The following is a 26,805-nucleotide window of genomic DNA, read 5'->3' on the forward strand; positions in this document are numbered from 1 at the left end:
AGTGCCTCCTAGCAACACAGGTGGTAGTTGGCGATCATCTTCTCCCTATTGGCAACCAACTTCTCCCTGTTGACGGCCATCATACAACTGTGTTTGCAGCTTCCTACTGCCACCCTTTGCTCCTGGCACCTTCCCTACTGTCACCTCAATCATCTTACCCTCCGATGATTAGCGTTTGGTGTTTTCCTCAACTTTCGCACTCTGACTCATGGTCACTTAACACTTGGAATCCGTCTTCGGTGGATGACACTCTCCTACACCGCATTGCTCTGCCCTTGGGCATTCTATACACTCTTAAATTCCTTTACAGCATTCATTCACTTCAAAGTTTCTTCTCTCTATGTTTGTCTTCGTGTTTGAGTTTTGAGTTTTTGTGTTTTGCATTTAGGGTTTAAGTTTTGCTTGCCTTTGTCTGAGTCTTTGTATTTCAATCTTGGTCACACATTGTATGTTTTCTCAGTGCAAACCCTAGCATACCTTCACGTGGTATCAAAGCCGATGCTCTTCTAAAGAGTATTCTACGGTGATTATGGAGGCTAGTCTTTGTGCGAGACAGACATGGACTCGATTCTAACTCATAATGTCTCAAGTACCTTCTTCTTTGGATCCTATGACACCCTATCAAGCTTCTCCATCATTGGAGGCTCTCATAAGGCATTATGATCTCGAGGAGGAGGTAGACACACTTTCACCTTTACCATCTTCTTCTACTCGTTTAGGTCATCTTACAGATGCAGATTTTAAGGAGTACTTGCGCATCACATACAATTCAATTTACACTCCTCCAACGAGTGCTATTACTCTGTCTAGAGCAATTGATGAGACTGCCCATCTCTTTGATCTTGAAGAAACCATGACATTCAGCACATCTAACCATCCATCTTCTTTATCTCCAACAGGCCTTGTGTCAGGTTTGTATAATCTTTTTGAGTTGTATGAGCCAAAACCCTCTCCTATTTCTTCCTTTGTTGTGCAAGATCTGGATGATTTTTAGTTTGTTTACTTTAATAGAGGAGGCTCTCAAAGTAGATATCCTTCATCAGGTATATCTCTACCATATGTTTCACTTTAGCAAGTAAACCACACTTCTCAACTCCCTCCCATCCCACCACTATCTTCTCCACATTTTGATCAACTCACATCTTCATTCCAAAATCTTGAATTACATTCCACTTCTCCACAAAGCATACTAGGGGTTGGATCTTCCATCTCAACTCCTAGCATCTTCTCATTCAGCATCCCACCATCTACCTGCACTCCAATCACTCCACCTCTTGGTGCATCGTTGGGAAAAATACCACTCTTTAACACTGTACCTTCCACATATGCCCACTTTACCACATCCTTCCACTCTAGGACGGTTGTGATGCGCATCCCCCTCACTATCCTCGAGACTCAAACACTCACAACCCCCCCACACGATCTTTCAGACAAAGGGATATCCATCCTCTGCTTATGGACTGTCGTCACACATCCCTTGGGTCACTCCTACGTAGGGATTTCCACCCTCTACTCCCTTTATCCCTATCCCTCCACCATGGGCTCCTCATGCAGTTACCATGCCCATACCCATTCCATCCATGCCCACTTTTGGAGCCACTTTGCACACTTCTCGTATGCATGAAGGGCACTTTAGAATTCCTTCCTCATTGTACTCCGCTCCCCCACCCTATCCCCCCTATTCACCCTAACCCCCTTACACAACTTTATCTCCTATCACTACCACTCCTGTTGCAACAGCCAAAAATGCCTTCACAGATAAGACTCATTTTAACAAGTCGAATTTCACCACTTGGTCAAACTTCATGTAACAAGTGCTTAAATCTCAAGGACTTTGGAACCTTGTCGTTGGTATTGAATCTATGTTGGACCCTCAATTAGCTCACCCTGATCACATCCGTCAATGGAGAACCCGCAATGCCACAGCCAATGTTGAGATAATGCAAGGATTGCTTCCTGAGTTCCACCCTAAAATTACAACATTTTCCCCTCGCATTTGAGAATTGGAGTCATCTCATTGACTGCTATACAACTCAAGATCGCACTTGCCATATCAATCTCGATTTTAAGCTTCATGAGCTTTCCATTAAGAAAGGGGATGATCTTAGGCCATGTTTTTCTTAAACAAGTTGCTCGAAAAATACTTCCTTTTTATCTAGCATATTATCTCACTGCCTAGATTACCAACCTTCTAGGACTTTTAAGTGTCAGTTCTTGCGTTACGCGAGGCTGCATGATTAAGTCCACAAAAAATCCTCCACACAGATCCATTCAAAGGGGCAACGATTGGTTGCCTCTTTTTTGGGAGACAAAATCAATAGTGGCACAAACTTGCAAGATGCAAAGGCAAGCCAAAACAAGGGTGACACAACTTCCTCTAACAGAACCAAAGAAACACGACCCCTTTGGCAACAAATTCCTAAGAAAAATACGTTTTGCACACACTGCCAGAGGTCGGGCCATGTGGACGAGGAGTGTCATACCAAGACCCAAGTTCTTCCTCCTAGAAAACCACCGCAGACTACTGCAACTATCTCCACTCCAACAGGCAAAGCGCTCTGTAGAGAGGCTTTTCGTGAGCAGATCTGCAGGATTTTCATCAGTCGAGATCTTGACAAGGTCAACAGACTTGTCCTCAATAACCCCAGATATGAAGTGATACCTCACCTCAATGTGTTTCGTCTTCGCTGGAAGACCGGATTCTTGGCTAACTGAATAGTACTCATAGAATCCGAATGCAGTGTAGGGATAGCATCAATACCAAGGTCAGCAACCAAATGACCCAACCAAATGGCCTCCTTGCAAGCCTCAGTGGCTGCAACATACTCAGCCTCTGTAGTAGAAAGGGCCGTGCATTTCTGCACCCTGGACATCCAAGAAACAGCACCTCCAGCATAGGTGAAGACATAGCCAGAAGTGGACTTCCTACTATCTGCATATCCTGCATAATCAGAGTCAGTGTACCCCACGACTCCTATATCCTGACTGCCATAGCATATGCACATATCTGCGGTGCCCTTCAGGTACATCATGATACCCCTCACGGCATCCCAATGCTTCTTGCCAGGTGTAGCCATATAGCGTGCCACCACCAACTGCAAAGGCAATATCTGGACGAGTGGCTATCATGGCATACATAAGACTGTCCACTGCGGATGCATAGAGAATCTTGGCCATCTCGGCCCTTTGCTCATCTGTCTGCGGACAATCAGCCTGTGATACCTTCATATTTATGAATGTACTCCCTCTATGACAAGTAGAGGAGTCCTTGATGCATATCGCGTCTAATACGCATACCAAGTATGTGAGAGGCATGTCTGAGATCTTTCATCTCAAAGCTCTTCTTGAGCTGAGCCTTAAGAGCATCTAGCTCATCATGAGTTTTCCCTCCTATCAGCATATCATCCACATAGAGTACCAAAATCAATAAAGAACGATCACGGGCTTTCTTCGTGTAAAGACACGGATCCCTGTGACTGCATAAAGGCATCAAACTTATAATACCACTCCCTAGGTGCCTGCTTCAAGCCATAAAGGCTTTTCTTCAATTTGCACACTAGGTGCTCCCTGCCAGGTTCTGCAAAGCCCTTAGGCTGCTCCATATAAATCTCATCATGCAAGTTCCCACGTAAAAAAGCCATCTTGACATCCATCTGGTATAAATCCAAGTCAATCTGAGCAACCAAAGCCAAGACTAAGTGCAGGGTGGTCATCTTAACCACAGGAGAAAAGACCTCATCAAAGTCCACACCATGATCCTACTTAAAACCCTTTGCTACCAGTCTAGCCTTGTATGTCGACTTGGGGCATCCAAGTGTACTTTTCAGCTTGTACACCCACTTGCATGGCAAAGCCTTCTTGCCCTCAGGCAAGGAAACTAAATCCCAAGTCTCATTCTTATGCAAGGAGTCTATCTCAGACTGCATAGCTCTCTCCCAGGAGTGACTGTCACCCTTGCGCATAGCCTCATCATAGGTGAAAGGCTCTCCTGCATCTGTAACCAAGACATAATGCATCGAGGGCTGAAATCTATCAGGTGGACGTCTGTCCCTAGTAGACCGTCTCACGGCAGACTCTGCTGCCTGCCCAGCTACGTGTCCAACATCCTAACCATGAGCGTCTGCTGCAGCTGTAGGCTGTCCAACTGGCTGAGTGGGAGCCCTCGGCTCCTCTTGAAATATGACCCTGCGGATCTCAACAACTCTCTCGGGCTGCCTATGCATCTTGTTTTCATGAAGGACTACATCATAACTGCGGATGACTTTCTGCGCCTGCGGATCCCAAAGACGGTAACCCATCTCGCCTGTATCCCTATAACCAAGGAAAATACATTTGACATTCTTGTACCTGGGGCACATGGCAAAATACCTCATATCCAAAGACACGGAGATACGCATAAGAGGGAGGTTTTCCAGTCCATACCTCCTCTGCAACCTGAAAATCCAAACTACTAGAAAGTGATTTGTTTATGACATGCACATCTGTACTAACTGCCTCGGCCCAAAAGCTCTGTGGTAGGCCTGCATGGCTAAGCATACTGCGTATGCGCTCCTAGATGGTTCTATTCATCTGCTCAGCCAAACCATTCTGGGGGGGAAGGGGGGGTGTAGGGGGCGGTCAACTAACGCTTAATACCCCTCTCATCACATAACTGCTCAAAAGCACGTGAGACATACTCACCCCCATTATCTGTCCTTAGGCATTTTAGCCGATACCCAAACCGGTTCTCAATCAATGCAAGCCATCTCTGAAACATAGCCAAGACATTAGATTTCAGCATAATGGGATAAGCCCAAACTTTCCATGAAAAATCATCTATGAAAGTAACAAAATACTTTGCACCACCCATAGACTCACAAGGCATGGGCCCACAAACATCCGAATGTACCAATGCCAACGGCTCACTCATGCGTGGCCTACCAGACTTCTTATGCATAGACCTAGTCTACCTGCCATAAAGACAATGCTCACATGAATCAAAATATGCATAATCAAGAGGCCGTAAGTACTGCAAACCAGAAAGCATTTTCATTCCCTTCAAAGACATGGCCCCAACGGGCATGCCAAACAGATACATGTGGAATAGAACCCACAGACAAAACATGATCAAGGGAAGAAGCGGATACAATCAAGGAATAGAGACTGCCAGCCTTGGCACCTCTCGCAATCACAAGTCTGCCACGAGTGATCTTCCATACAGAGTCTCCAAAAGATACATGATAACCTGCGTCATCAAGCTATCCAGCGGACATGAGACTGTGTGTCAAAGCAGGTACATGACGTACATCCTACATAACAAAACTGTTGCCAGAAGGAAACTGCAACCTAACATCACCAATGTCCACAATGTCAAGAGAGTTGTCATCACCCAAGCACACAGAACCCGAAACAGTACGGTATGAATGAAACCACTCTCGGCAAGGTATCACATGAAAGGACGCACCTGAGTCCAAGAGCCAACACTGTGCATACATAGAGTGTATCTCTGTCATCTACGAAGCACTAGAAGAAGCTGCAAGGATATAATCATCATCATCAACATCCTCATGCTCATAACATTAATCTCTCCAATTTTAACACTGGACTTTGCAGGCACTATGCTCCGATCAGAAGACTTATCCTGCACTTTGTCTTTCCGCTTATCTTTGCACCTTTCATTGCGCAGTTCATTGCATTGTGGCCTAATATGGCCCTTTTTCCCACAATGGTAACAAGTAACATCTGCATTCCTGCCACGAAATTTGCTACGTGACTTCCCACGAGACTTGGACCGAGATTTCTGAGAATCCCGTCCACGGCCACTGCCACTGCCATGCTTTCCATATCCATCATTCCTGCCTCTAACTGTCATAGCATGTGACACACCAAAGGCATCCAAATTCTTACGGTTAACCTCTTCCTGCAGAAGAGCACTCTCAACATCAGATAATTTCAAGGTAGCAGCAGAGACACATAATGCAGTGCGAAATACATCCCATGACTCATTAAGAGTACCAAGCAAGAAAAGAGGAGTGACATCCTCTGCAAAAGTGATGTCTTGCAAAGTCAAGTTCCTAAGTATAGCATGGAATTGGCTCAAGTGAGCAGACATGGTCACATTCTCCCTCATGCGCAGATCCATAAGCTGCTTCAACCAATACATCTGACTCGCTGGACTTTTCTTGTCATAGAGATTCTTGATTTTATCCCACAACTGCCATGCACTCTATAATAGTGGACTTGCATAACTCATCAAGCTCAAACCATTCCTCATCTGGCATAGTTACAAGCAGCTGCCTGCTAAACCTCAATAGTTTAATTTGCGATTTCTACACCAATACTTGCCGAATCTCGCTCTTCCAATAAGAGTAGTTCGTATCATCAAGCTTAGTGATATTGAAAATAGCATGATCAGTGGACGAACTCGCCATAATACAGGCTGGAAGACTGCAGATAGTTCAAAACTATTTGCTGTTTATTGCAGAAAATGACCCAAAAATCACCAAAATCGAGAGAAAATGGCGAAAAAAGTGTAACCAAAACGGCTGCCCACCAAGTACTAGTGAAAGTACATCATTTCAGAATATTTCAGCATGAAAAATCCATGTGAGTCCGGGGTTATATGCTTACTATAATAAATGACAGCAGGATACTGTGAGAGTCAATTGCTGACCAAATCACTACACCAAGTCAATAAATGACAGCCAAGACATGACCAGCCATAAATGGGTATAAATCAACACCAAACAATCATCAAGACCCTAAGCAAACACCCAAACATGTCACCAAAGCATCCGTCAGTGAGTAGGCATATCCCCTGGATAGTAGGGCAAAGTATACATAACACTGGCAAGACCTGACACCAGTAGGTGTATGCTCACAAGAGTGCAAAGCCCAAGATCAGGTCAAAAGCAACTCCAAGATATCAGTGCATGAACCATGCAATATTTAAGTGTTAGAAATCCCAAAGTCTCAAGTATCTGCAAAATGATCAAAATAGCATAAACTTCCTGTTCAATGTCGATCAAGCATACAAGATGCTCCCACTGGTATAAGAGGCGGATAAACGAGCTCAACAGCTCAATCAAACCAAGTCAAACCAAGTCAAAGTGCCAAAGACAAGTAACCAAGACAATGTCTCAATAGCATCCCAAGAGCATGACGGCTAGAAGGCAACTGTAGGTAGCATCCATGAGCAAGACATACATCGCAATAAATATCTCTAACAACCAAAGTGACATCCAATACAAAATTCCGAAATAACAAATGAGAATCCAAGCCAAGTCTTCAGAGAGCACTGAAGCTCAACAAGTACATGGTACACTGTGCCAAGACAAAATGCATTAAGCCGTAGGCGTCGGGTAAGCATGTACCCAAATAGCATATAACTGTCAAAGCACTGACCACTGTCAAGCATAGACCAATGTCAATAAGTGCGAGCTGAAATAAGCTCAAGCTTCCAAAAGCATCCGGATCCAATGACAAGCTCGAAGTCGTCCGTCGATGATCAATACATATAGCATAACCCAAGACATACATCCGGAACCAATAGGCATATATCAAAGCATGAAAGATAGCTTCAGCCCAAGAGTATTCAGCATGCATTTACTGTTATAAACTTAGTATTTTCAGCCCTACAATCAGGCCAAAATCATAGCATTACATGTAGCTTCAATCCCCCAATCAATCTGGATGCAATAGGCATCAAATCGGTTATGTAGTCATGCCCAAACAAGCATAGCCATAAACTGTGAATGTAACACTAGCATCAAATGTCTGTGGACTGTTTATAACAGTCTTGAAACACTGTTTTCAGCCACCAACCAATGCCTAATCTCAAAGGATCAATGCCAAGTACAATACATGTGCAAAAAGGCCTGAAATGGAGTCCGAACAAGTGATCAATGCCCAAGCTGGAGCTGGAGCTGAAGTGGCTAACTGTGTGGCTGCCCAAAAAACAAGCGCAGATTGCATGATGTTGCTGCTGCTCCTGCTGGTCCACGTGGCAACTCTGGAGTGGTTGGAGGGCTCAAACATGAGCCAAAGGGGCTTGGGAACAAGCCTCTAGCAACCCACAACCGGGGGCAAAGAGATATGAAGATTGGAAGCTTCAATGGTGGCTGCCTTGTTTACCTAGACCTATGGACTGAAGTAAAACTCTGAAATAATGAAGCAATACCTCAATGTCAATGCCCTGATGGTGCCTCAATAGGCCGGGAAGAAGCTCGGGAAGTCGAGGAGTGACGGGAGCTCAAGAGAATGAGCTATGGCTGCCGGGAAGGAGACCCAATGCAAGTGGGTAGTCAATGGGAAGCTAAGAATTGTCAGAAGTGGAGCAGCGGTGGAAGCATAAACGTATGCTGAAATAAACTGCTGAAACACAAGACAAAAAGAGAGAAGAAAAGAACACGATACAGATGAGAACTCTAATGTATGCACGGGAAATGGAATCCATATATCTGAACACGAGACAGTCGCATGCAACAGTGAGTCACTGGCTGCGTGGGCACTGGCACTGGCACTGGCTCCTCTCTCCACAGAGTCTCCAGATCGTGAAGGTGATGATAATGATATTGACTGAGGAGGAGCCACTGAGAATAAATAGGCTGAAAAGTGGGGAGCAATAAATGCTGGTCGGACAGCATTAATGCTGGTCGACTGATGCATAAAAATGCTCCACTGGCATAAAATGCCACACCAGAAAAATACCTAAAGTACCTAATAAAATGCCTAGCCCAGATCAAGCTTAGACTCACACATGAGCTGACAAATACTCTGCTAACACCCTCTCTCAGATCATGAGTGATCTGATACAATACAATAGTACAATGAAAAGGGATCAGAAACTATACAACATAGAACCACCAAGTAGAACCATGGATACCCAAGCAGTGGGTGATCAAGCCACCACTAAGGTGCCTCGGAGAGAACCTGATGTCGATGTCGATCGTACCAAACACCGGAAAATAGAGAAGATCATAGAATGTCTCTGTGTCCATCACCAATGTCTCGCAGTAGCATACAAGACCATCCTGTCAAAAATGCCCCTGAACATAGGTGACCATAGATTCCCCGCCTTTGGCCAGACCGCCAAAGTGTCCCCTCATGTGAGCTCCAGACGAAAGCCTCCTGCTCTCTGTCAGAGAACCAGCTCATCATGAACCTGGATGTCAATCCCAGCTCCAGGATTTGATTCCGCCAGACTGAAGTCGATGCGTCAGGGATGTCCCTCTCTGGAACCTGTGCACCTGTATAAAAGTATAGATGAGGCGAGGCTGCCCCATCTGAACACCCGCTCACACTCCCTCTCTGGCACAAGAGAGTCGTGAGGGATGACCTCATCACCACCACTAGAAAGCAGCCGAGGAAGGGGCCACCAAGCCCTTCCCGCGATCTGAAGAAGAGGATCCCTTCCGCGCCTTGGACTTCACCTTGGTCGGAGGATCTGAGTCGGAGTCTGATGAAGGAGAGAACTCATCGGTAGAGTCAACATCGCGCTTCTTCTGCTCCTTCTTCCTGGAAGCCGCTAACTTCTTGCAGTCCTTCCGCAAATGTCCCTTTTTGCCACGGTGGTAACATTGGGCCTTCGACTTCTTCTTCCCGTTACCCCTCTCAGAAGCTACATAAGCCTCACCTCCATAATGTGCCGGAAGCCGCCCCTGTAATCTCAAGGATGTCTCATGCTCAAGAAGCATCGAGATCATATGTGTAAAACTGACAGGAGTCGATGATGTCTGCGCCCGCAAAGCATTGGCCACTCCATCAAACTCCAGGGTGAGCTTGTAGAGGACCGTCCCGACGAGATGCGCCTCTGGAAGAGGAGATTGCATGTGCCGAAGCTGGTCATGTACCTCTGCTGCAACTTCTGCCATACTTCGGGAGATGTCCTACAGGAGGTAACCGCCGGTAAGACCACTTTAGAAATACACCGAAGCAACGCCGAGTAAGCACGTGCATCGTCCGAGTCCCATGTGAGCACCGCTTCCTCATGGTTGTCCTCATCAAAGTCTTCAGGAAGAGGAAAAGGACGGAGAGGTCGAGGAATAGCGCCACAGACGATGTACCATAACCGCTTCTGCACAAACCAAGCTTTCATGATAGCACTCCATGTGAGATAATCAAGTCCATGTAACTTATCGTCAGTGGAACTGCACGGAGGAGCCATGTGGAGAGGATAAGAAGAGAAGTAGAGAAGAGATGGAATTTAGAGAGGAAACACAGCCAAAACACAAGCACAGACTGCAGAAAATGAGAGTTCACATGCAATAGAACCCAAAATCTGATCAATAGAAGACAAAATCTGCTGCAGAAAGTCAAAAAATCAGTCAAAAACTGCCAAAAACAGCAAAAACGGCCTGAAGTAACAGTCACCCAGCCACGAGAGACGCTGAATCAGCAAAACACAGGCGGTAAACTGGAGAAAAGCAGGTAGAAAACTGTCGCCAGCAGCTACAAATGAAAAACGCAGGCAGTAGAGGGTGCGTAGGCAGCAGGCGATGGCAAAACTGCAAAAAACGCAGGCTGAAAACAGCCCCAAAACAAGTCGCCTGGCTGCGACAGCAGTCGCCTGAGCAGAAAAGGGGAAAACAGTCTTGAAATCAGCAATGAAACACAGCAGAAACACAAATCCTGAAAACTGATACCATGTCAGAAGTGGAGCAGCGGTGGAAGCATAAACATGTGCTGAAATAAACTGCTGAAACACAAGACAAAAAGAGAAAAGAAAAGAACACGATACAGATGAGAACTCAAATGTATGCACGGGAAATGGAATCCATATATCTGAACACGAAACAGTCGCATACAACAGTGAGTCACTGGCTGCATGGGCACTGGCACTAGCACTGGCTCCTCTCTCCACAGAGTCTGCAGATGGTGAAGGTGATGATGATGATACTGGTTGAGGAGGAGCCACTGAGAATAAATAGGCTGAAAAGTGGGGAGCAATAAATGCTAGTCGGACAGCATTAATGCTGGCCGACTGGTGCATAAAAATGCTCCATTGGCATAAAATGCCACACCAGAAAAATACCTAAAATACCTAATAAAAATGCCCAGCCCAGATCAAGCTTAGACTCACACATGAGCTGACAAATACTCTGCTAACAAGACATTAGTCCTTCCTAAACTGGAGACAAAAGATGTGCACCGTTTCTTTCAAGGTTCCATCTACTTGGAGTTTTGCTCTTCTACCAGCATGGAGGCTTCCTCTCCTATGGCAGATTGTGCAATATCTCTCTTCATGCTATCATGACGATGACTTCTATCCTTGCTCTTCCAGTAGGGATGCTTCATCATTTTCATCCACATGGTTCTCGACACCACACAAAGATTGACATCCTCAAGCTCCTCTTTCTTCTTTGGCATCGACATCCACGTCGACTCTCAAGAGGGGGTTCCTACCCTTCTTCGCATTCTACAGGTTTCAGCACTTGTCTTAGATATCAGCCTTCCCCCTTGTTGTACCTTCCCCTATACATTGAATGATTTTATCATCTTTGTACTAGGGTGCTTGGGCAAATAAACTTCCCCATGAGAATCACTGTCCAACTGACACCTACTGCATGGGCATTCTTCTGCATGTAGCATACTATGAATCCCATTGTGCAAAGCACCACTGGACAGATCCTAAGTTGTTTCCATTGGCAGATTACACCACCATCCTCCTTCACATGATACTTCATCACCTTTCCCTCATCATCAACATCCTCAAGTGGTTGGATATGCTTGTAGTATTTTGTGACGTGTTGGGTGTACCATCCCTACTCCCATCTTCTGGGTCACTGTTATTTAATTGGCCACCACCCCTAAAATCAACTTTTCACCACCCAAAAAAAAAAACCGAAAAAGAAAAGTTCAATGTGGTTCCATTTGCCTTCATAGGGCTTGGTAGGCCATTGGGCAGCCGACATGCACCCTTTGTCCAATGCCCTGGCTGCTTTGGGGTGGGACGCCTTGGAGTAAACACTACCGGCCATAGTTGTTTTCAGACGCATCTGAAAAAAATTCAAACATTTGTAGACGTCTCAAGACACATTTTAAACTTAATGGTTTTTTTTCATAAAAATTTTGAATTTTTTTCAAAAAAAGCAATCATTTCAGATTGTTTTTGCCTATTTATGGGTCCTAAGTGTACACAGCCTAAAAATCACATTCTATGAATGAAAACAACTCAAAGTCACTCACAAAGTCCACAAATTGCCAGCAACACAGCTGCCTACTTGGAAACAATACGGCCCCAAACTTTTTGACCACTGGGGAAGATCTCTCTCTCGGCCTTTGGGCAATGCAGTGTATTCAGCCTGCACTGTCACTATTCACAGCCTAAAGGCTGAAAACTGAAGTCTGAACTCTTAAGTTTGAACATTTGAAGAGAACACCTCTCTCTCTCTCTCTCTCTCTCTCTCTCTCTCTCTCTCTCTCTCTCTCCACATATATATCTATACACACACACACGCACATATAAAAGCTCAAGCTTGAAGGCTAAAATTTTGAATTTGGAAATTTGGGCTTTGCTGTTATCAAAAGGCAGAAAGCTTTTACAACCCGATGTCTTCATCTAATACTACTGATGTTAAAATATGTCGATAAAATTAGGGTCATGTATGATTCAAGTCTAGGGTCTGAATCATACTCGAATCATACTTTCATACGTGTTTGCATTTGACGTTTGGTTCATGTATGAAAAAACTATGTTGTTGGCCTTCCCTTTGGTGTTGAGCTAAAACACACTTTACAACTGATTAGCATTTTTAATAGACCCAAAACACCCTTAATTAATGAAAAATGTAAATTCAGTGCACGGTTCAAGAGAATTTTAGTGGACTTCCAAAACCCTAATGTTTGGTGCACCCTTCAATATCTATAAATAGACAGACTACCCACCATTCAATCTCATCCCTTCAGTGCAAGTCCTCACTCCTCTGCTGCATTTGGTCCATCTACCATCGCCGACCCACAAACTACGTGCTCCTCCATGCATTCAACTCTCCAACCCTCGTTTGTCATCAAGAGTCAACCTTGCAGTCTGCATTCAGCCTTTTTATCCCCAGGTAGTAGCTGGCAACCATCTTCTCCCCACTAGCAGCCATCCTACCGCTGTGTTTGCAGCTTCCTGCTACGTCCCTTTGCTCCAGGCAACTTCCCTATTGTCACCTCAATCATCTGACCTTTCAATGATCAACGTTTGGTGCTTTCCTCAACTCCCGCACTCTGACTGGTGGTCGCAGCACTTGGGATCTATCTCCAATGGATAACACTCTCCGACACTGCATTGCTCTGCCCTTGGGCATTCTGTACACTCCTACATTCATTTACAGCATTCGTTCACTTCAGATTTTCTTCTCTCTATGTTTGAGTTTTGAGTCATTGTGCTTTGCATTTTGCATTTACGGTTTGAGTTTTGCTCCTCTCTGTTTGAGTCTCTGCCAACAGGTGGTGATACTTTTTGCAATTGCTTTCCTTATTTACTTATATAAATATTTTATTTTTATTTTCTTTAGTTGTTGTTGCTCTTTACCCCCAGAGTTCTCTTGGATTAAGCCCGAATCTTTGCATGGCCAAAAGAGGCAGCCATTGGGACAAAGTGGACTAATGGTCTGTTTGAGCCTTGGGACCGGTTCCATATTGAATAGGCACTAAAGAATAAAATGCCAGTGGTTTGGGACTATGTGCTTAGCCACTGGAGATGGTGTAGGACAATGAGCTTGGCTAAGACAGAAGATGCACATGTGAAAATGCTCACGAAATAAAAGTCATCGTAACTGAGCCACATTACACTTTTTGATATGGTTGCAATGATAAAAGTTGCTCAGAACAACTTAAGGAATCCAAGGATCACCATCCTAAAATTTAGGGAGTTACTATTTTTAGACCCCAAAATCTATTCGCGTCATTATATTCATTTTTACACAAGCATTAATTCTCAGGTCTGTGCAAAGGTCCAAATTTTGCACCGATCATGGAGAATTTTAGACCTGAAGGTTTAAATGGGAAAATTGTTGCATGTATGCCATGTGTCACAATTTGGGCACAACAAAGAGAGAGAGAGCATTTTAAAACAAACGTAATAGGCAGGAGGGATAGATCTGAGCATGAAGTTTTTAGGTGCTGAGGCAGATTGTTGCAAGTGCATTAGCTATGGAGAGTACTTCTTCGTCTCTGACTCATATACGGAGGTAGAGCTTACTCCCTCTGGTTAACTCTCTCTCTATTCTCACAAGAAATGCTTTGCATGATGGGTTGATTCCATCGAATGTACATTTTTGTGTTTTCTTTGCACTTATGCTGAAGCAAGAGCCTCACTATCCACGTTCAGGAGCAGCTGATTGCTTCTCCAATGCACGAACTAAAGAAAGTGATAACCACGCTACACGGGAACATGAAGGGTTTTCAGCTCTGATTTAGTGATGTTTGTGGGACTGTTTTACTGTTGAAATGATGCCAGGGTTAAAGGGTTTGTAGTCCATCTCGTATGAAACAAATTTGGAATGGAATAAGGCTGAGAACAAGTCAAGAAACAGGTGAAAAACAGTAAATACAGAGTTCTGCAGATTGCAATTCTACACTTCAATTATTGAGTTATGCTCACACAAAGTGTTTTCCTACTTGGGATGTTGTTCTGGATATGTTGTACTGTCCTTATGCAACTGAAATTTACTCAGAAAGGGATGTTGTTCTAGATATGTTGTATTGTCCTTATGTCGCTGAAATTTACTCAGAAGGGGATGTTGTTCTAGATATGCTGCACTGTCCTTATGCAGCTGAAATTTACTCAAAAAATATGAAAGCCAACTGTTCACAAGTTTTGTACTTCGGAACATTTCTTTTTTTTTAGTAACCTTCCATCTTTTAATTGATACAGAAATACCAAGAAGGGCGTCAGTCTTCGGGGCCAATTTGGTGTTGAGGCGAGGGAGTGAGGTCTCTATTTGTGTGTGTATGTGAAAAGACAAAGTATTAATTGAAGGGACTACCGCTTTATGTGAGTCATAGACCGGTTTCAGTCTCTATGTTCCAATCTTGGTCATACACGCTATGTTTGCTTAGTGCAAACCCTAGCATATCTTCACAGTTATATGCTTGGAAGCACCGTTGTGAAAATACCATGTGTTTTGTTTTCAGCCACTAATAAACCATCTGCATGTGAAGAAGAATCATACAAACAACATGGAACAAAAGCATAAGACTAACCAATGTCTAAACTTGCTAAATGTGCTATTGTATCCTTCGCACTTGCTGAATTTTCAGCAATACTCATGCCTAATTGTTTCCTCTTTTCACTTGCAATCCTTCTTCTGCATTTTTCAATAACATCCCCATTTTTCTTGCAATAATTGCATCTCTTTTTCTTAGCACCCTAATCCTTGGTGCTCAAAGAGTCTATGGAAGAAACCGATTTGCCTATACCCTTTGAGTTTGATAGCTGCCATAACTTCCCTTCGTTCATATGGCTGACTATAAATGCTTGATTTTCCATACTTATATTGGAGTGATTCACTTGTGATTGCTCTTCTTACAATAACAATGACACCAATGCATCAAATGTATATGCATCAACATCTCCTTTTGCAAGTAAGTGAAGTGTAGTGGCGAAACTCTGATTAGTATCATGTAGGCCAACCAAGACTATAGAAACAAGAGAGGCATCATAAATTATTTCATCGATCAGTGCAAGTTTCTCCGTCGTGTCCTTAACACATGTAATGTATGCATCCATTGAATCACCCTATGTCATGTGCTCCATCTCAAGTTGTTTGCACGAGTAGGCTATTTGAACCTCATTGCGCACCCGATACAACGAGGTAAGCTTATCCCAAGCATCCTTGGCCACTGTGCACAACCAAACATGCAAGACAACCTATCTTTAACACAAAAGTGTAATCAAAGCATAAGCTTGGGTATCACACCCATCCCATCACAACCAATCCGTAGTAGGAGGTGCAAGAGGGGCTAGAGCGGAAGGTGCACTGGTGACAATAGATGAACTAGATGGACATGTAGCATTTTGTGTAGCAAAGCCTCCAGGCCCAACCGTTAAACCACATACATAACCCCAAAGCTGCTTGGCAACTAAAACATGCTTCATCATGTATGACCACATTGGATAATTAGTGCCATCCAATTTATCGGAGTCCCCAAACCATAGAAGCGGAAAACACCCCAAAATGCCCTTGGGGGACCTGAAATGCCAAAACGTAAAGATACGAGCCCAAAACACGTTTTCCCTAGCGCAACATTTTTCCTCTGGAAAAAAGGCTACCATGTAGTGTTTCCCCAAGAGGAAATGTTTTGGGCTAACCCATTTCACAACATAGCCAAAACATTTTCTATTAAACATTTAAAGGTCTCGTTTATGTGATGTCTTTCATTTTTTGCCGTTTTAAATATGATTGTTCGTTACGTATCATCTAAATGTTTATTTTAAATGTGTCATTTTAGTGTCTCTCAACTCTTCTAAGAAGTTTTAATAGTAAACATTTTTTATGATTCGTTTTTAATAGGGAAATGTTTTTAAGGTTTTGTTTTAATAGTATCATGTTTAAATTTTTCAACGAGACTTCATGGACTGTGTGACCCAACTCCACACGGCAGGATCAAATTCAAAGTCTACAATTCAATTAGTCACTTCTTTTTTGCATTATGCACTTTTGTATAACTCTTTCAAAACTTAGAAATCAAAAAGTTTTGATTTTAAGTATGAAACTTGTAATCTATGCTATAACTTCTAAGCACCTAGGTGCTCTCTCTCTCTCTCTCTCTCTCTCTCTCTCTCTCTCTCTCTCTCTCTCTCTCCTCTTTCTCTCCCCCCCCCCCCCTCCCCTGATGACATGGCATTTCCGTTTTTCCCTCCTCAAAATTGTCATTTCCATTTTCATTTTCGTTTCCATTTCTAAAATTTGTTTCCCCATTTCCCTCAGCTATGCCCCAAACATGTTGAGCAAATCATTTTGTTTTACCATTCCTCACTACCTACAACAAATTTTTCACAACAGTTACTGCCAAATGTGTACTTGTAAGTGCAACAATATGAAAAAGCAAAGAAAAGGCCAAAAAACTTATAAGTTTCACACAATCGATGATTGCGAAGAAAGATCTGCAAGCTAAAAGGGCTCCAATACCCATGAATGTCAGTATAGAAGGTGTAATTAGTCTCAATGTTGATGGATTTGGACAAATTTCACAAAATCCCCAAATTTATTTGCTGAAAGTTGGTAAAATTTGGGCTTGAATTTGAAAAGCCCCAAATTCTTGGCATGAAACTATGCATTTTTTGTGCACCAAACACTGCATGAATCCCTAAAATTTGTGCCTATGGAGAGACTGGATGCGAACAAGGGCATGTTTATTTCAAATAAATGTTCAATAATATATTAATCTGAAAGTACCAAGATTATGATGAAACGGGCAAGGCACAAGTTGTCGACACACAAAACATGATTGCCACATCAGATGGGTCACCGCAAAGGCTGCTAACAGGCTTGATTCAAACCTGTCGAGGCAAATAAAACATGTCACAAACAGACGGGTCAAACAATTGTCAAGGCATTAGCAACAGGTTTGCGACGGACTGTACATTGCTTGTCAAGGTCCAAGCACAGCTATCGTACGTAAACAAATCTCGCAAAATCATAATCAAGGGAAAGGAAGGATAGGCAACCGGTAGGGTAGGTTGCATGACAACTCATCAAACACATAAAAGGCAAGCTAGTAGGCTATGTGACGTAAAGCCAAACAAGGTCCATAACAAGACAATTAATGAACACAATCAAACACCAACACAAGGATGAGAAATATCAACAATATGTAGCAGCCGAGCTCGAGGCTCTATAGTGACTCAAACGGTGATGGCAGCGATTGAAAGATATGGCTTTGAAACCACTATTAGGTTAGGATTTAGCAGCATGCACACACACACACACATACACTCACTCACAATGAACAAGTGAACAACAAGAGAGGAGAGTGTTGGACTATCACATCCACTATATGAGAACAATTTTGAAAGTACAATCCCTAAGGTACTAGGTACCACACCCGCTACTAGGTGTTCACATGAGGGAAAAAACCCTTCTCCAGCTAGAATGTAAGTGCCCATGTATAAAGGAGCATTCACACCAGAACTTCAGAGGAACACCATAAGTGTAACACAACTCACCAAAGTGGAAATGACCTAGCATCGGATTTTGGTAGTGACAGAGACACGCAACATCAAGTTTGAAAGCCATGGATTCAAGATCACAATCCCTAAGGTACTAGGTACCACACCCGCTACTAGGTGTTCACACGAGGGAAAAAACCCTTCTCCAGCTAGAATGTAAGTGCCCATGTATAAAGGAGCATTCACACCAGAACTTCAGAGGAACACCATAAGTGTAACACGACTCACCAAAGTGGAAATGACCTAGCATCGGATTTTGGTAGTGACAGAGACACGCAACATCAAGTTTGAAAGCCATGGATTCAAGATCCATGATTGTGGCATCATTATGGTTCAAGTCAAAACTGAGAGTTACCAAAGTTCAAAAGAAGCAACAAAAAGCTTTAGTCACAGACATACCTTATTCCCATAGGACCCACAAGAGGTGAGCAAAAAGCAGAGTGCAAATGACATGGAGCTAAAGATGTTACAACATACCTCTTCTTCAACAAAGATTGCCCTCGCGATGGTTTTCTTCTAGACAATTGGCTTGTTCACAAGGCTTATGATGTTTGTAAAGACATAAGTTTAAAGTTTTCATCTCTTGGAGGTAAACAAGTGGTGGATGGTTGCTCTTCAAAGGGTGTGCTTAACCCTAGTGAGTCACAATTAGGATTTGGTTGTTCCAACCTTGGAAGGAGTGTCAATTGAAGGATCAAATGTGTACCTTGGAGGCGGGACTCTCTAGCTCACAATTGCAAGCATCAATTCAAGATGGACCTCACCAAGGTTCATAGGTAGTTTACGAATTGGGTAGCTTCCAATTGGTGGTTCAAAGGACTCTTTGCCACATCTAGCTGGTGATGCCACCTAGATAGAGTTCTCACATTTTACAATTGCTTACTCTTAGACATTCCTGTCTGTTTCACATACTGGCTATGCAACTCATGCATTTAGATTTCAAGAGGGATCCTTCCAAAAAGAAAAACCAAATAAAATATGTAATAAAGAAATCAACAAAAAGGTAATAGTTGTCACAATCTTGTGACAAAACCAATACTTGAGCTTCTCGTAGTCACCTTCTTTCCCAAAGTTTTCTTCATCTTTGGTAATGGTCAATGCCACCTTAGTAACCACATGACCAAATTACCAGCCATAGTGCTTAGTGAGTCAAGACTGGACAGTTAAGGTCCAGTACAAGTCTGGAAGAGACTGATGGCACTGTAGATTGACAAGTCTAGAAGAGACTTGTGAAAGTGTATATGGACAAGTGTGTTGAAGAACTAGCCTGGAAGAGACTAGTTCAAAGTGAAGATGGACAAGACAAATCTTCAAGAGATTAGTCCATGTGGGGTCATCAGTGGAAATTCACTTTCAATTGAGCTACATTACAAATTTGGATGTAGCCATAGTCTGCAAAGATGGTCAGAAGTCTAGTGGGATGCAATGGAAGCAACTCCTAAAATTTAGGGAGTTACTATTTTTGGACCTCAGAATCTGTTCGCGTCATTACCTTCGTTTTTGCACGAGGATCAATCCTCTGGTTGTGTTGAGGTCAAATTCTGCACCGAGTATGGAGAATTTTAGACCGGAAGGCTGAAACGGGAAATATCTTCTAGTGCTGCCACTTGGCACAAATGTGTGCACTTACCTCTTTAAAGAGGGCTGGCGTGCAGTTTTTGGGCAAAAAAAGGGGCTCATTTGTAAAAAGCAGCTGCAGATGGAGAGCTCTTGAGAGCTGGTCTACCTTGTCTATGGTGCACAGAGGGCTGGGCTTGCTTCCTACTCTCTCTCTCTCTCCCTGACAGTACGGTTATGCTGCAGAATCAAGGGCTTTTCTTCTGATTCAGGTACAGCTGTGTGGAATATGTTGTTTTTGCATGAGGCAAGAGCCTCCTTTCTCCAGGAATAGGAGCAGTTGTTTGCAATTCCCAGCAGGGACAGGTGAGGGTGGTAACCTCACCAAGTAAGTGTCTGAAACAGCACTGAATCAGTACTGTTTTTGGACTGTTCAGAGGTTATTTCAAAGCCCAATTGATGTCAGAATCAAGGGGCACTTGGCACAGATGATGCAGAACAGTGCTGGGAGCAGTATGAACTGAAAACAAGTTTCAGAACAGGTCTGAACCAGTAATTACAGTGGGCTGAATAGTGCAGGGAACAGTGTGAACTGAAAACAGGTTTCAGAACAGGTCTGAACCAGTAATTACAGCAGGCTGAAATGGTCAATTCAGCACTCCAACCAAAAGTTTCAGACTTGGGCAGAGTTTCCCCTCCTGGTCGGCTTGTTTTGGGTCAGTAATTGTACTGTTATGCTGCCAAATTTCACCCAGAATAGGTGAAAGACAGCCCATTGTACTCCCTCTTTTTTTAAAAAATATAGAAATACCGCAAGGGGCGCCTAACTTAGGGGCCAACATGGTGTATGTGTTGCAACAGGAGCATTCTAGCTTCCTGTATGTCTTCTTGATTCTGTGTCTTTAAGTTCAGGTAAAGTGGGCGACTGTTAAATTGGGTGAAAGCATTTATATATTTTGGTTGTACACTACCGCCCTTCCCAGTGAACAGGCCGGTTTCAGGTTTCCATGGGCTAGAGCTTTATGGTCATTTTCAAAGAGGTTGGTTGGGGGTCCATGGAGTTGAATGGGTGCAATGTAACTAAGGATAGGTGCAATTCTAGTGAGGGAGAATATAGTACACATGTGAGGTAGTATCATTTTTCTCAAATCAAACAATTTGGATAGTCAAATTCTTACCAAAAATATTCCTAGACCATGGACATATAAGTGCTCAAAGTTTTGGACATTTGCAATCGCCCTAGTGTTAATGGTCAAAAAGTCGAATTTGAGGATTTGGCCAACATTATAAATATCTTAGAAGTTTGGCCTACTCTATGATTAATTTCAAGAGCTTTAAGTTATTAAAAGAAACTCTTGGTCCTTGGTTGGAAAATTAGTATCAAATACATCAAGCCTTCTCTTCTTCTCAACAAGCTTTGATCTAGAGTAATCAAGATCTTCTACTTCTCTTCTTCTCAACAAGCTTTGATCTAGAGTAATCAAGATCTTCTACTAGTGAGTCATTGTTGAGAATGCTAATGCAGGATGGCACAAGTGTGAGCTAGTGGTTCAAGGAGCAGGGAGTGAAGCGTTTATAGCTGCGAGAGATCAAATGAAGGCTGATTGAGATTGTCCTAGATTGGGCATGGACATGCTCTATGGACACAAAGTGCAAGTGTCTACTAGAAAGCACATGGCTTGGGTTCTCAAAGCCATGCCTTATGCATTTCCATATTACTACTATAATATAATATTTGAGGACCGTTTCCGCCTTTGGGTTCCCTAATCTAAAAGACAAACTTCCCTAAGCTACCTACTCTCCTCCTCTGATATCGTCAATGCATCTACTCCCCCTATCCTCCAAAGCCTCCACCATATTAAAATCCTCACCAACTACCCACTCATCAAAATGAGGTACGAATGAGTGAGGGTGGTCCAAAACTGTCTTCTCTCCCACTAGCCATTAGAAGCATAAATGACCAAGTCCAATAAGTGCTTCATCTACTCTCACAAACACCCATGGGGCCTCTTCTTGAGACTAGGATGCCCCAATCTTACACTACATGAAGTCATTGCTTGCCTACACAATACAAACTTTAAGGCACCCACACTGGAGCCCCATAAGTGAAATTTTGACCTAGCAACAACTTCCACAGCCTTGAGATATCCTCATTCCAAAAGGTGATGCTCTTGTAGCACAAGAAGATCCGCTAACCTTCCAAGTAGTACTCTATGAAGATCCTATCTCATGAGGCTCCTACCTTAGCAAAACAAACATCCCCAAAAGCTTCTAATGTTCCACAAAAGGATCCTCATTGGAAGTGCCCAAGTCTGTCACATTGGCATGGCTCCATCTCTACCGCATGGTATAGACTCTACAGCCTCACGAAGAGAATGGAAATTCAATGGAGTCTAGGGAATCGTCTAAAGTTGTATCCATCTTGTCCTTGCTTCCTATTGCCCCCTACTCGATAGCCATGATTTGAGTAAACAACTCTCTCTCTCTCTCCATGAGAGGAATTCCACCATCCTGTTGAGTGCCAAGGACATAAGAGACAAACAAATCCATATCTCTAGAGGCTTCAGCTAAGGGCAGGCCACTGGTAATGCAAGAACCATGTCTAACACCACCATAGCTAGCTGAGGGGGAGGATGAGCAGGCTGAAGTGGCTCAATCACTGATGGCCTAGGAATGAGCGTAACTATCCCTGCTCGAACTGATAATTAGGATGTTAGTGCGTCTAGCATTGCTGCGACTGAGCAAGCTGTCCCTAATTCAACAACGGCCAGGGAGAGGGGCATTCGAAAATGGCTCTCTCTATCACCACTGATGACAATGGTGCAGCTATTGCCACATCTCTATAAGCAACAAGCTTGGGGTCTCCAACTACTCTCCATCGTCTCTCCAGTTGTTGCTACTGTCTCTATCTCTGCTGTTGTCTCCTCCTGTGTGGCTCATTTCTACCACTCTCGTGCTCCTCCTATGAGCTAAGGGTGCTCCCTTCTCATCCCAAAAGACTGGCTGAGGCCAAACAACCACTCTCTCAAGGTGTGTCTTGTGCAGCCCGCTATAAGGTGTCCTACCATCCTGCAAGCAAGCCACTGTTCTGGGAGGCCAGCGTAATACACCATCCAAAGCACATATCCCACATGCACCAAAGGGATCCTCATAGCCCAAGGGAGGGAGTGCAGTGACAAGGTGGGAGCAACCACCATAGCCCTAATTGACAGGTGTTGAACAACCCTCCACAACTGCACCAGCAACGGGCCTGTCCCTCTGAATGAGATGCTCAAAAGATCAACCAATCTGGGCAATGTGAGATACAACATGCTCATCCAAGCCAAGGAAGTGGAATAAGATAATTTTACAATCACCAAGCATGAAATAGTCCTTGCCCTTGACCCATCTATCAAAAAAGACTATTGTGGTAAGCGCCACCTCCGACTGGTGGGAAGCCCCGCCTCTGACTGCTCTGGAGTGCTGAAGCTGACCCTTAAACACCCCTTTCCTAGCAGGGATATAACAGCTGATTAAAAATTAATCCCCTAACTGCATCATTCAAGACTTATGTGGTCACTGTTTAATAAATATGAAAATTCATGGATAGGTCCAGGAACATGTTAAACATTTGTATATTTGCATGTGTCAAAAGGGAAGTTGAAGAATGCATTAGGATGCATATACACATTGCCATGGCCTTTGTTTTTTGTTGCGGAATTCTCTGATTCTCTGTTCAACCTTGTAACTTATAAACATGCACTTGTGATTTTCCACCTAGTTTCCAGTGATAGCATTTCTTACATGTTTACGTATTAAACATGCCTGTAAGATTTGCACATATAATAACAGCCATTGACAAGAAGCATATGAATGCACCAGTGTCCATATGCATATTGCTATAGCCTTGTTTTCTGTTAAGGTGAGGGCTTTTCTGATTCTCTATTCGACCCTTTAGCTTGGCATGCTCTTGTGACTTTTCACCCAGTTTCTGGTGAGAGTATATTTTTGCATGTTCTTTCTGGACTCTGTGATGATGTGAAACTGATGGGTGAATTAGCATGTATATAAAATCTGTTTTTATGGGATTCCCTTGTGACTGTCCACAGAGGTTCTAGTAAGAGGATGTTAAAATGTACTTTCACAACTATATCATGAAGAAAAAATCTTTGGACTTATTTGAATTTTTACAATCCAGGGGGAAATTTTTGGCAACCCTGAAAGAGGATGTTTCATGTCATTCTATGCTATCAGACTAGTTAAAACACTTTAAAAGTTAAAACTTACAAAAGTAGTGTACCTGATTACTTTCATCTTTTCTCTCCTGCTTCTTGGGGATTCCTATTTGACGACTCTCAACATCAGCAGCTTTCTCACTTTGGCACTGCAACTGCCTGCTGATACTATTTCTTTCGAGATTCTCAGATGGATGAGGCTTCCAAGTATTCACATTCACAGATATATTTACTATTTTCTGAGAAGAACTGGGAACCCTGGAAGATGCAGTTGCGGATTTTGAGTTGTGTTCATTGGGTCCAGCATCCGTGTTTTGTGCAAGCCTGTATTGCACAGTTACAGATTCATCTTGGCCATGTTGAATTCGCTTCTTTGACCTCAGATGCTGAGTAAGAGCAACAGCATCACCATCATCTGCCTCATCAATGTTACCTCTGACTGCATAGAAATCCTTCATGCCTAAGGACTGCTCTGTGCAGTCACTATTCATGTTATTCATGACAGCAGCTGAAGGATCATATCGAAGTCTCTCACTGCCTCTTAGAACAGCCTTATTCCAAGCCTTTTGTTCATAAGTATCCATATCTACACACCTGCTCTCTTCCACTTCTTCAGCACCGTGAAGACCCCTTACAAAACCACCTAGCACTTCTTCCCTTTCATCCACAAAAGCGGCAGATTTTCTTCCTAGTCGATCCCATACACTACCTGCGAGCTTCTCTCTCTCATTGTGTGTTGCTAAAGCTCCTTTCATACCTGATGGTGTTCCTGGGATTGCTTGTCTTGCTATTTCCATTGTTGGCAGTGCAGGCTTGCCATGTCTCTCTCTCAATGCATCACCTGGTGCTTTGTGCACAAAGGTTTCCGTGGTACATACTGTATTTTCTGTAAAATGGTGCCTTCCTCACATGTTAGAATCAGTTTTAGCAACTTCTTTATTACATGCATTTGCAATTCTAAGCTAGGAGAAAGTATGCAAAATAGCCGATTTGCCACAACTTTCCAAGAAACGTGTAAAGCTAAGGTAAAGTAGACGAATTAAGAAAACTAATGGGGAAGTAAAATAATGATAAATATATTAAACACCTGGCTAAAAGATGTCAATGGTCAATTGGTTGCTGAACATCAAGCTCGATACCTTACCCGTATCGGCATATACAACAGACCGCAGGCGTTTAGCAGACTTTAAATGGCTCGATGCAGGTGCCACAGCTTCTCTCACAGCAAATTGCAAGAGCCGCCTGCTAGCACGCATATATTTTGGAGACAAAGGCCTCTGCATATGCACAATGCAGTTTCACCCTAAATTAGAACTAGGGCACCTGAAGAACTCTTCTTTAGAACTTTGACCTCGTACACTGCAGATGTTTACTTATGAAAAGGCTTCTCTTTGGGGCATGCAACAGGACCTTGTGGTGTTGATGCTTTTCATCAGAGGCTTTTCTTTCTCTGCGAATTCCGATTCCCGGGGAGTTTGGCTGTTTGTTTGGGTGTACTGAATGGGAATCTTGATCAAACTGTTCATTAACCATGTATCTGTCAACTTTCAAGTCTTCATAATTTGGCCCTGTGCTCGCTTTCCTGGACAAGGACACATTCCTGTCTGGGTCCTTCCCTGTCTCAATATCAGCACCTTTAGAGTGAGCCTTTCTTGATTCTTCTTCAGATCGTACCTACAAAAATTTTGAGGGATATAAAAGCTCTGAAAAGTCAACTACATGTCAGCAGACATCAGTAGAGCAATTTCACTTTACAGACTTGCCCATTTACACCAGCGGGCTCTTTGTTTCTTTCTTCTACAGTCCGCTCAGAGCCATGAGTCTTCTTTGAAGATAATGTCCTTGGAACTAGGGTGTACAACTGAATGTTGGCGCAGAGATGGTCCCAAAGCCTACAACCAGCACTTCTTATAACCATCTTTAGGGTACATGCTAAATAAACACACAAGGTACCAGACCAAAACAATAGCAAGTGTAAAGGCCAAACAAAAGGACAATCATTATCCTTCAAAATGATTTGAAAAGTATTACCAAGAGACAAAGGCTTCACTCTGATCACCAAGAAAAGCTTCAAGATCCTTGGCAGCTTGGGCCTGATGTTTACCATGCCCCACAAGAACAACCACATATTGCTGCGAATAAGAAACACTCAATATAGTCAACATTGAGCACCTTATTGTAGCACAGGTGAGATTATGGAGAAAACAGACAACCCATCCAAGAATCCTTCTTGTTTTACAAGTTGAGTATGTCATACTCATGGACCCTGCATAGGACAAATTTCAAAAAACAAGTAGAACCCTCTGAGATCTAGGCCACACAAACCATTTAATTAACCAGTGATGCTAAACAAACATCATTACATATGACAGTGCAGAGAATGATGCCAAATGCTCTGGATGTTCAAAGATCTTTCTATCAACTGGAGAAACCTACCAATCCTACTTTTCCTTCACCCAATCATCAGTTTCTGCTCTAAGGGACGTACTTAGTAATCCATGATGCAGTATTTCACATTTACTCTAAGGATAGTAGTATTTCACTCAGTAACCTGTACAACAGACTTGACAAAATCTGTTTCCCGAATTTATTCACATAACCTTATCAGCCCATTACAAAAATCTCGATCACAGTGTCTCCCAGTTCAATAAAGTTCACGAAACCCTCATGTAAGATGACAAAGATTATTGTAAAGGATTTTTCATCAGTTTAAAAACAAGAGCAATCAAAAAGATATCAGAGTTGAGACAGAAACACAAACCTTGGGTAGGGAATGAAACCCACCCAGTTCTTTCAGAAATAGGGCTGCAAGGCCGGATCCTCATGCATAGAAAACAAGACACAATTCTGGTAGGTCTTTCTGCTGCCAGCTGTTGCCAGCTCTCCTCCACACCT

At 43.1% G+C, this 26,805-nt stretch overlaps 1 protein-coding gene across 1 annotated transcript in view; it reads right to left on the reverse strand.

The window, feature by feature from the left end:
- LOC148036105 (uncharacterized) overlaps positions 1 to 26,805 on the reverse strand; it is a 67,783-nt gene that overhangs the window by 19,280 nt on the left and 21,698 nt on the right. Inside the window, exons 2-6 of the mRNA XM_087678091.1 lie at positions 25,942 to 26,042; positions 25,670 to 25,802; positions 25,321 to 25,584; positions 25,055 to 25,187; positions 23,976 to 24,796 (exon numbers count right to left, since the gene is read on the reverse strand). Of these exons, the coding sequence (XP_087534217.1) occupies positions 23,976 to 24,796; positions 25,055 to 25,187; positions 25,321 to 25,584; positions 25,670 to 25,802; positions 25,942 to 26,042 (1,452 nt within the window). The remainder of the gene's footprint in view (positions 1 to 23,975; positions 24,797 to 25,054; positions 25,188 to 25,320; positions 25,585 to 25,669; positions 25,803 to 25,941; positions 26,043 to 26,805) is intronic.

The sequence above is a fragment of the Lygodium microphyllum genome, chromosome 5 (assembly GCF_053477565.2).
Source record: "Lygodium microphyllum isolate KBCC chromosome 5, Lygodium_microphyllum_v1.1.10, whole genome shotgun sequence".
In the NCBI taxonomy this organism is placed as follows: Eukaryota; Viridiplantae; Streptophyta; class Polypodiopsida; order Schizaeales; family Lygodiaceae; genus Lygodium; species Lygodium microphyllum.